At 35.7% G+C, this 11,804-nt stretch overlaps 1 protein-coding gene across 1 annotated transcript; it reads left to right on the top strand.

Annotated features, from left to right (window-relative positions):
- Positions 1-965: 965 nt before the first annotated feature.
- On the top strand, positions 966-4,048 carry LOC147556776 (uncharacterized). Its single transcript, XM_086657728.1, has 3 exons — positions 966-1,264; positions 1,400-1,579; positions 3,559-4,048. The coding sequence occupies exons 1-3, from the start codon at positions 1,219-1,221 to the stop codon at positions 3,873-3,875; spliced, it is 543 nt and encodes a 180-aa protein (XP_086513854.1). The 5' UTR covers positions 966-1,218; the 3' UTR covers positions 3,876-4,048.
- The last annotated feature ends 7,756 nt before the right edge of the window (positions 4,049-11,804 follow it).

Raw genomic sequence — 11,804 nt, 5'->3', positions numbered from 1 at the left:
CGGTCACAAAGTTGGGGGCTATTAGGAAATAACCCTTATCATTTTTTTTTGAAAACCCGAAACCATATTTCATTCATAAGTGATACAATCACAAATTTACAGAGATAAAATGTTATTCCTCTCGGCCAGATACTTGAGAGTTACATAAGTAAGTTCGCAAAACTTCGAATGTAAAGCGCCTCATGTATTGAGAGAAATTGACTACACTGACGAAAATAAGAAAGAAGAAAGGATCCTGAAGATCACAGATTAAAAGACCCTATAGGTCAACAAAATAACAGGAAAAAAACTTAAAGAACCACCGTCGTTGTCGCCGGAAAACCATCGTTGTCACTGGAAAACCGAGCACCCCCAAAAACTTGAATCTTTCTGTTTAGACCTCCAATTCTCCGACTCTGTCTCTCCATATATAACCTATAAGAATAATCTTCAATGAAGAAAACAGTTTATCATTACTCATCATCGTCGTCTTCTTCATCTGATTCTGAAGATCTCGAATCTATTCCTTCCGGTATGTATTGTATTTGGGCATCAATAGTCAATCCTTCTTCATCATGAAGTGAGGCGAACTAATAACGATTAAAATCTGATTAATCGAAGTAAAAAACGTCAATAATGTTAGTACGTCAATAATATCTTCATCTTCTTCATTAATAACTTCTTCATCAAATCGGATTAATAAGAAACGGGTCAGTAGTCATTTTATCCTGATATAAAGTTGTTTTTCAGAATTAAAAAGGAGAGGCACTCAAAATTAAAAAAAAAAATGAATTCTTTTTTTTTTTTATCAAAAAGAGAATTTGTTTTGGAAGAAGAAAATGGAGGTAAACTTCACCCTTACTTGATCGGATGCTTATGGAGAACTCTGGGTCAATAGTCATTGACCCGAGTCCATGACATGACCGCCCGCTAACAGCCTTTTGGCCCTGTGCCTTTCGAAGCACCCTTCTGTTGGTCTGCTAGTGTTTGGAAAAAAAAAACCGGCGCTTATAAAATTTTGTTATTTTGATCCACCTGGTAATAGGCCCACCCGCTGATAGCTACTTTGGTAGGTACGTTTAGCAGCGCTTCCCTCATGTAGATGAATATTTCTTTCTACGACGGAGTGAAGTAAATCCACCATCCACGCCGTTAGTTTAAACCGAGAAGGAGATAGAGAGAGAGAGAGAGAGAGAGAGAGAGATTGCTTGAAGAAGAAGAAGAAGTGGAGGGAAGAGTATGAGCGAAGAAGGTCAGAAACTTTATAACACAAAACCTAAAAAGTGTAAGTGATTAAACTTCATTAACATTTTTGTAAATGAACAAATGAGTTTTTTATTTATTGAGATTATTAGTAAAAAGTTGAATTGAGTAATAATTTTTTATTGTTGGTTATATTTGGAATCGATCAAAAAAACAGCACAGCTAAAGAGTAAGGTCAAATCCATGTCTTCTTCACCAAATCCGATGGATCCACCACCACCACCACCACCACCACCTCCATCCTCATCGTCAACTCTTCCTCCTCACAAGGAGTCATTTGCCAGACGCTACAAGTTCGTTTGGCCACTTCTCTTAACTGTTAATCTTGCTATTGGAGGTTACTTCTTCTCCCTCTCTCTCTCTTAACTCTAGATTCTCTTGTTTTCTCTATCTGAATAATATAGATCTCATCTATTGAACCTCGGGTAGGGGTTGATGTTCTTCCCCAACTTGAGACTGTTAGTTATTTACTGTGAATATATTGAATTTTCTTCATGGTTTGCTATGTGGGTATGTTTGATTTCTTGTACGCTTGCAATTTCCACCATGATAATGTTTGTAGGAACCTAGAATTGATAATGGGTAACCTAGAATTCTCTCTGCTAAAATAACTGGGTATCATCTTTGTTCATTAACATTTAGGGATTTATTTTCTCTATCAAGAAATTTTATTGTCATTCCTTGGTTATGGATATCCAATTCGAGTAACATATCGTGCAACTCGAATATAAATATATGGATTGATGGGAGAAAATGTTGATTAATAGAAATTGAGAAGGTGTACTTCTTCTAAGATAATCCTCTTTTTCAGATTACTAGATAACCCAACTACTGCTATCGGTTCAACTTTGAAATTCCGTATTAAACTAGGTTAAGGATGGATTCAATTCTTAGAAGAAGCCACACCTGCTCTTACTTGAGAATTACTTCTTTTGGTTTAGACGAGCTGTTCACTTTCAGTCTAACCTTATTAGTAGAGGCTTGGCATGGTATGTAATTTGATACTCGGTCTCATTCTTAATATGGCTTGTTGGGCAGTAAAATTCTGCTCTATTAGTCCCTTTTTTGGCACTCGGTCTAGTCATCATTTTTCACCAGATATTTATCAGGTTCCCAAAATGAATTGTATCAGTCCATCTAATTGCTTGCCTTTCTCCTTCATCAACCAAATAATCGGTATCTATATTAATTGTTGACTGTTCTTGAGTGAAATAGTATCTACTGGCTTAAAAGAATGTTGTACAATTTTGATTTCCTTTAAACACATCATAAAATATGGCTCTCACTCTGAATTATACCAACTCCGTAGTTTGTGTAGCTCCTTTTTATGTTTCATTTTGGTGTTCAGCATAAATGTCAAGAGCCCTCATCTTTTTTCATGCGGGAGAAAAGGTGCGGTGTTCAGTGTACTAAATAGTAACACTATAAGATTGTATACAGTTCAATGCATTTTCCTTGTATATCCTCACTGACTCGTTAGTTACATCTTTTCCGTTGAAGGTTAACCAAAAATGACACGTATATACACAGAATTCTAGGCTCGGAGTAAGTTATGGGTGAATGGTAATAATTAAAGCTAATGGCAAGTCTATATAGATGAAGGAGGATCAAATTCCGTTGCTTAACTAAGGATACTAGTTTACATCTGGACCTCTGATGCTGCAGAAACTACAGCATTAGCATTTAATGCTAAGTCGGACCGCGACACTCCTTCACTCAAACGGTCGTTACTTTTGCATACAACTTCCAGTTAAGGCTTATAATATATCGAAAGTTGCGTATCGACGAGGCAGTCCCACTCGCATGGCAAAGGGACATGTGGTCCTAATGGATCGACCCCAAAAAGTGCTTTTAAGATGATATAGGGGAAGATTTTTTGTTTTTCCTAGTTTTAGCAGTTTCCGAATTTTACTTGTTTTAGAGTTTTGGTATCTTTTGACTTCTATTGTTTTAGGGGTTCAAGCCTCGAAATAGGCTTATATTTTCATTGTTAAACACAACTTAGTTATTCACTAAAATTTCGTTTGATTTAATCAATCATAGAGGAGTGATCTCTATACTTTTTTATCTTTTGTCCCCTACGCACTTCATCAACTTCTCACGTAGTCTGGGTGATTGTTTTTATCTGTTAGAAGTATTGGGAATCTTGTTCGTCATGCATAGTGAAATTAACTTGCCATGTTCGCCTAAAATACATTTTTACGACTGAGCCTCGTAAAGTCTTATGTTCTTGTCTGTGGCTGGTAATTTCTATCGTTTCTTCTGTGATAATAAGTTATGCATGTTTGGTGACTGTTACATCTGTAACTTTTGTAGCATATTTGTTTGCGAGGACAAAAAAGAAAGATAAAGGCACTGAGGAGGACGCTGAAGTTGCAGAACAGATCCCATCTGCTGCTGTTGTTACAAATTCTCCTGTTGTTGAACGATCGCCCATTATTTCTCCACCATTACCAGAGCCTGTTAAAGTGAAGAAATCCATCTCCGAAGATCAGCAGCGAGAACTTTACAAATGGATGTTGGAAGAGAAGAGAAAAATCAAACCTAAGAATCCAGAGGAGAAGAAAAGACTTGATGAAGAGAAAGCAATTCTCAAACAAGTCATCCGTTCTAAATCCATTCCAACCATTTAACCTTGACAAAACATTTTAATTAGAGAAATACAAACTCTCAAATGTTTAGCTTGTGCTTGGATATTTCTCAATCTATTCCTCCTTTTTTTGTCTTGTGAATGAATGTGAATTTGTTCTTTTGTGAGATTTCCATCTTTATACTTTTGTTAATGAAACACTTTTTTCTTAGGGTACATGGATAGAGTGATTCCACATCAGCTGGGCAATTTAATGGGCTAAAAACTGGGCACTCTAGCATCTCCCATCCCTTTTCAATTAATAGCTTCATTTGTTTTTGATGTGTTTCTTCCCTTTTAAACTCCAGCATCCATTATCCCCTTAGACCTCTATAGTAAAGGATTGTTTATTGTCACCTGACCAAACCAATCAATTCTTACTAGTGGTTGGCCGTTAGCTATACAGTACCACTTTCATTATGATATCATTCAATCATCTAACTGTTAGTTGAGTAGGTATTTTAAAGTAGATATATTTTTATCGATATATTTTAGTTGTACAGCTAGATATATTGTTGATTTATCTCGTAAAAAAAAGATATATTGTTGATTTTAGCCTTCTAGGTAGCTATATACTCCTTGTTTATCGTTGACGTAGAAAGCTATATATTTGTTTATTGTTGACGTAGAAAATTGTCACCGACGTCTCAACTAGAGTTTTTGTTTTTTTCGTTACAACAACTAGAGTTTTGTTTCTTTAAGCATTTTAATATCCACCTGCTCTCACTTAGTGATGACATAGTAAGGAGACAATAACTTAAGGATAATTAACTACATTAATGATGTTTTAGTAATTCGCAATAATGGACACAAGTGGGGTTCCTTAAGGTTCTGTTTTCAGGGTCAACATGGAAGTGATCCAGATTTAAATGGTCCCGCCAAAGGCGCCCTAGTTGGCGCCATGAGCGTATCCACATTAGGGCGTGTGGGCATAATATGACTCCCTCTACGCATTTGACTCCGCCAATTTTTAAATTTTATTTCGTAATTTCTTTTTGTTTTTTGAGAAATCGACTACGATCTGTGTTAGTCGTTGCAAGACATTGATACATCATGAAGATGTGATAAGCACGATAACTGCATAAGTTCAACCGACTAATTTTTTACATTATTTATACTTCAAATTCAAGTTCAATAAACCATGGGTTCCACTCAATGAGAATCAAATTTATGACTTCTATGGTTTTGGAGTTTATGCCAAAACTTTCAACTACTTGGGCAAGGTAGTGTTGGCAATTTTATTTCATACTTAATCAAGTCCACCCGGACACAATTACTACAAGCCCAACACTTAGAGGTATTTGGAGGCCCAAAATCTTCTTATCAAGCATGTCCAATAGACAGCACGACCTACAAATCTAATTATTAACTGATTTTTCTTTTTCTCGGTGGACCAAATAAAAAAATTTGATTTCCCATAGTTGCATAACATTTATTCGGTAACTCAATCTCGGTTGGTCCTATACAAGATGACCATAATTAATTTTTGTGACATTTTTGAAGATCTAAGTGATAGCAAGTATATTGTTCAAATTTTTACTTCATTAATAGATATTTTGATTAAGTACACGGAACAAAAAAGTTTCTCATACTTGATGTGGACTTGATTTTGTGTCAAAGAGTTCAATTGCGTCCGTCCAAAAAGGACCCATATAAGGCCCATGGTATGAGAAAATAGAAAAGTTTTTCGGCGGTATAAAATTCTATAGGGTGAGAATTCAAATTTTTTCTCCAAATACACCCTTCTCATGTCGTCGGAAGAGAATAGCTGGCCGGTTTCTTACCGACGACCTCTACCTCTTCTCATCTCCATTTTTCTGTCTATCTCTCTATCCCTCTACCTGCCTTCCTCTCTCTGTAAGTTCCGGCGGAGGAGAGGTCTCTTTCGCCGGAACCCTCCATCTGGATTTGGGGCTTCTAGATCCAGACGAAGCAACATGATTGAGCTTTAGTTTGTACTGCAAATGTTGATACAGTATTCGGAGATGAGTAATTCCTCGGTTTCAATGGTTCTTCGTAACCGTCGTTGGAGTGTATGGTATTATGGTGAAGAGATTCAAGAGATATTCTTAATCTACTAATATTACTAGCTTAGCTTTTTGGATTTTGTTTCTATTTGATGATCAAAATGGGTCCTCTATCTGAACTTAATTTACTTTCTCTCTCTAACCGATAGGTGAAAATTATGTGGAAGATGCTAGAATCTAGCATCCTTATAGCAACTCAAGAACAGTCTTTGTTGAACACCTCTCTTAAGCTCATGAGGTCGTGGGATCGAGTCTCGGTGGAAGCAGTTTACCATCAAGATTTATCTCATGTAATTTAGGCAATATATAAAGTAAATATTATAATAAAATTTGTCGGGCTTTAGGCCCCTTTCATATTTCTTTCGTTATGGTTTAAATTAAGCGGTTATCGTGCTCATCACATCTGCATGATGTATCAATGCCTTGTAACGACTAACGTAGATCGTAGTCGATTTCTCAAAAAACAAAAGAAAAGTCAGAAATAGCTTGGGCAATCAATTTTCTTGATGGAGCACTTGCTTTATCTCTTAGATTTGGAACAACTCTTGGATTGAGAGTTTGGTTTGTTCTTTATCTTCATAGATTTAATAAAGTAAGTGACATGCTTCAAGAAATTGGTTTCATAACATCTTCTCTATCTCCTGCAATTGGTTCTGAACAAATCTGTAAAGAAGGTGGGTGTTGTTTGGAAGAAACAAAATACTATAAAAATGTTTTATTTCCACTCAAAGTTTTGTACCCTGGAAAATATCTCTATTGCACCAAATCACCCACCCGCATATAAATGTCGGAAGTCAAAAGACATTGACTAGAGTCAATTCCTTTTCTGGGGTGCGAATAGCAATTTCAAGAGTCGCCTTTAGCCGCTAAACAAAAATTTCAAAAATGAAAATCCAAACTGGGACCAATTATGTCAAAATTTCTTTATGTTCGTCCAAGTACCTCGCTATACTTCATCAAAAAAAAGTACCTCGCTAATATCTTATTTATTACTCAAAAATAAAATGTACTTCAATAAGGTCGAGTGTAAAAGAGTATTTTCAACAAAAAAAAAAAAGTGTAAAAGAGTACTGAAAGAGAATAACATAATTGGAATATGCCAATAAAGAGTTGTAAGTTAATTGGAATATGCCAATAAAGAGTTGTAAGATGTCTAGTTTTTCATTTAGAGGTCAAAGAGTTCGAGGCACGCTGACAACTAAAAAAAACATAATTGGAATATTATACGAGATTGATGTGCCACAAGATGCATATACCTCTTAGTATTATACCAATTGAAGTGATTAGAACTGTCCAAGACTGTTATCAGTCTGTTCGAATATCTGAGTATTTGACGCGGCAAAAGAACAATCTAAATAAGGATAGGGAGATGCTAGAGTGCCCAGTTTTTAGCCCATTAAATTGCCCAGCTGATGTGGAATCACTAAAAGACAAGGGTTTTTCAAAGTTTGACTACGGTGGGGACCGCTTTTATTTCTAAATAAGGAAAGTTGGGCAATTTAATGGGCAAAATTGCTAGGCACTCTATCATTTCCCATAAGGATGGGAGATGCTAGAGTGCCCAGTTTTTAGCCCATTAAATTGCCCAGCTGATGTGGAATCACTAAAAGACAAGGGTTTTTCAAAGTTTGACTACGGTGGGGACCGCTTTTATTTCTAAATAAGGAAAGTTGGGCAATTTAATGGGCAAAATTGCTGGGCACTCTATCATTTCAATAATTCAAATTATACAACACAAAAGTAATACTAAAAAAATTACTAATATTCAACTTTTTTCGTTTGCTTTAACCCATATAAAGTTCTATCTAAGTTTAAGTAAATACGTGACACGTGGTTTTCCCTAAAGTAATTTGTACCATCCAGAGACTTTTATATAAATATCAGTGTCTAGATTGTTATATAGATACACAGTAACGACGTGTGGTAGACGTATATTAAGTTTTTCTTGAACTGTCAGACCGATTAAGTATCCAAAAGTAATTGCATCTATAACAGGAGAATATGTTTCCTCGTAATTTACCCCGAGTTTTTGTAGGAAATTCTGTGTCACAAGTAGTGCTTTACAGCGAACGATTTCACTATTTTCATTGTGTTTTCTTACAAAAATCCATTTGAGCCCATCTGGATTTACATCCTTAGGTGTGAAGACAACTTGTCCAAAAACACAACTCTTATTCAGTGAACCTAGTTCTGTCTGATTGCGTCTTTCCATTTCGAACAATCAGGTATTTGTCGGCATTCTTCAATAGAGCTCGACTCAGAATTATCATTCTCTTTTAGAATTACGGTTGCCGCCGCAAAAGAGAATACCTCATCGACTGTTGTTTCATTTCGATCCGACACTTCTTTGAACATTCACAATTTATAAAAATCTCTTCATTGTTAGGTATCTTTGCCTCATCAAGGCCTTCACCCTCTTGAAGGAGTATTTTTCCAGAAAGTGTGGACGTATCATTAATAGTCTCGTCTAGAGAACTATTATTTTGTGATGGTTCTTCCTCTTTCTAGGGATAGTATCTTTGAAACAAAGTTGGCCGTCCACATTTCCGACGTTCTTTAGACGACTCATTTGTTATATTTCACCTGGTCCTCCATGAATATTAATTCTTGTACGAGCATTAGCAGCAGCTATATATGATTCTGTTATCCTTGTTGTATCATTAAATGCATCTGGTAGTTTATTTGCAATGACTTGCAAATGTATTATCGTCTATACATCTAGTTAGGACTGACTAGTGCGAGGGTCTAGATGAGACATATTTTGTGCATGCCAACACAACTCAATTTGTTTACAATCTGTTGTAGACGGATTTTCTCCCCTTAATGGGGAGAAAATTCTCCCATCAAAATGTCAGTCCACAAATTGTGTGGTAAAAGTATCACCTGTCATAGGTTCGAGATATCTTATGATAGATGGTGAATCAAAACCAACATATATTTCCAACCGCCACTGAGATCCAAATTTAATACATTTGAGAGGTGGAATAGGGATATGCATTGGTCACCTAAAAACACATAAATGTGTAATATTTGGTTGTTGACCCAAACATGTTGTAACGGCGAATAACCATTCACTCTGGACCGAAGGCGCATCAAAGTTGCTGCATGTAAAATTGTAGATCTCATGTAGAAACAAACAACTTTGTTTTCATCAACATTGGTCTTGCAATTAGTTGTGGATGTTTTATGAATGATTCTGCTAGACACTTCTAGGTATAAACATAGGCTACAGAATGTTCAACACCAGTACCGACTGACTGACAATAAACATCAAAAGTCTTTGATGTAAATTCACCTATTAGAAACTTCTGGTTATGTAATGGGTGTCCTTGAGAGTTTTAAATTATTCAACTCATCATGGTATATCCAGGATGTTCCAAACAGTCATGCCAAAGTGTCACCACACTAGGTCGTAAAACTTCTGGTTTGCGACAACATAAGATTGAACCATTTCTATCTTTACGAGATATAATCCAGAAGAGAGAGTCGATAGTATCTCTAGACCACGCTTCTCGCCAGAGGCATTGGAAATATAAATATTCTTCATTATTTTCATCTCTAGTCTCAAAATGATAACCATTTCGACAAATTTTTCAAAGATTTAGTTGAAAACAGTGCGTCGTCAATGGTTATTTTTCTACCATGTGGTAAAATTATAGTAGCTCTACTAGGCCCTCAATGAGACCTGATGAACCAACGTTTGTTATCGCATCAGTCGTGAAGTTATTGCTGACGGCATAAAAACATCGGTAGTTTAAAAAAACCGTCGGCAAAAATAACTCTCAACGGTAGAAAAACGTCGGTCAAATAGGCGTCGGCAAAAACTATTCGCGACGAACTTCCCGACAACAATAAACCGTCAGAAGAGCTACTGGCGACGATGTTGGAAAACCCAGACTGTTGATTTTGCTGACAAAATAAAACCGTCGGCAATAGTTTACGCAATAAAAAAAAAAATATTTCCGCACCCGTTACTGCAACGGGTGGCCCATAATCTGCAGCAACCTAATGAACATAAAATTCAATTCAACACGTTCGGAAACAATGTAAAACTATCAAATTCATCTAAAAGCATACCCAAATCAACATTCTGGAAATACAAATATAAATATCAAAATGAATGTAGTGAAGATGGACAACCCCATTAAGTGAACAAGCAACATGATGTTCTTTACGTTTGTCCTCAAAGTGCATCTTGACCAGCGATTCAACAAGTAATGGCATCTGCAAGTGATGATATCCCTAGTTCCAGACCAGATATCTTAAGTGCTAAAAAGAGATAACAGATCCAAGTATATTAGTAGATAAAAGTAACAGCAGAGAGGAAACACTTGTGTCGGTCCATGTTTTTCTTCTTTCTTATAAAATTCTACTAGCATTCTGTCTTCTACTTATAGACGTAATTGGTTTACTTTGATGAGAAACCACAGAAATATGGCACTTAAAGAAATATAGTCAGCCTAAATTATTTTATTTTGGATTTAACAGACTTTCGATTTAGAGGGATGAAATTAAATACCTTTTGAATCTGGGCAACGTTCGCCACTGCTGCCAATTCTTCCAAGTCGATCTCTTTCTCATCTATAAGTTTCTCTACAGACAAAGGGAAGAGAAATACAAGAACACTTATGACAAAAGACAATGGTCTCTCCCCTCATCAACAGAAGCACCAAAACGAGTAGCAAGAACGTAAGTTGAGCTATCTGAGATGCCACATCTTTTCAAAGATTCCGAGATCAATTAGAAAAATAGGAACCCAAAGTTGAGACGTATTGCCAATCAAAAGAGGATCAAAACATAAACATAAGTTTGTATAAGATAGAGATTGATTTACTGTTTCAGTCGAAGTATTATCACTATCTTGATCAACAGAAATCAAATAGAAGCAAACAGAGAATATTAATCGAATACTAATTTGAAAAGAAAAACGTAAAAATCTTACAAGTGTTGTTGCACTTAGAAATGCTACTTTGGGTTCCAGTGTACCAGTTTGCATGGGTTTGAGAAGTTCCCTGCCGACAGAACGAAACATTATTAGCCACTAAAGTACCCTTTTCTTCAAAATTTATTTGTATGATTCTGGTTTACTCAAAAGTCGAAATACACAATCATAAAGTAACTTAGTTCCATTTTATGATTTGTAATTTAGTTCCAGCAGCAACACTCTGGAACATATATAGAGGAAAATCGAACTAAAGCACCATCTAAACTAACTATAGGGAAATTCAATAACAAGATAAATATAATGTATAGCATTCAATTACAAACCATACCCACTAACCATCATAGCTAAGTGCAGTTCCAATCAGGATTACTACAGTTATCTGAGTTATGTTTCAAGCAAAGATTATGAAACATGAATGGATTATGGATGAGAATCTCATCTGACGTAACGGGTTATAATACTATGGAAAGTATGGCTAGCAGTGGTTGACGGTTTTCGTTAGTTTAAGATTTAAAAAGAAATGTTTTTAAGACACTTTCACCAAATGACTTGGAAGTTATTTATGTTTTCGAAATTCAGAGAAAAAAAAAAATGCTCCGCTTCCTTTTTACGGCATTCAAGTTAAAAATGATTTTTATGTTATCACCATATTCAATTAGGTCTTTGATATATGTGTTATCACACTTGTGGAACTCTCTACAATATTAAATACTGAAAACCTAAATCAAAATGGTTCATTTCTAACCCTTGTTTTTTCTAAATTTTGTTGTTGGAAAGAGTATATAAAAAACTGAGAATGACCATTAATTGCTACACATTCATGAAATTCCAGTAGATACCCAGACAATAATTCTGTCTATTAAGGGCATATATATTGAAATCCCTAACTAAAAGGGAACAAAAAAAAAAGTATGATTCTGATACCAGTTGATAACAACAGAGACTCGAAAGGGTTAAGGGA

The sequence above is a fragment of the Eschscholzia californica genome, unplaced genomic scaffold, assembly GCF_041429995.1.
Source record: "Eschscholzia californica isolate CP2 unplaced genomic scaffold, dmEscCali1.0.p SCAF_2, whole genome shotgun sequence".
Classification (NCBI taxonomy): Eukaryota; Viridiplantae; Streptophyta; class Magnoliopsida; order Ranunculales; family Papaveraceae; genus Eschscholzia; species Eschscholzia californica.
The sequence above is the reverse complement of the archived record's forward strand: the minus strand, read 5'-3'. Positions and strand labels throughout refer to the sequence as shown.

Coding starts and splice junctions, on each gene's coding strand:
- LOC147556776 (XM_086657728.1), top strand. CDS start 1,219: ATGAGCGAAGAAGGTCAGAAACTTTATAACACAAAACCTAAAAAGT. Junction 1,265..1,399: donor TAACACAAAACCTAAAAAGT/GTAAGTGATTAA, acceptor TCAAAAAAACAG/CACAGCTAAAGAGTAAGGTC. Junction 1,580..3,558: donor TGTTAATCTTGCTATTGGAG/GTTACTTCTTCT, acceptor TAACTTTTGTAG/CATATTTGTTTGCGAGGACA.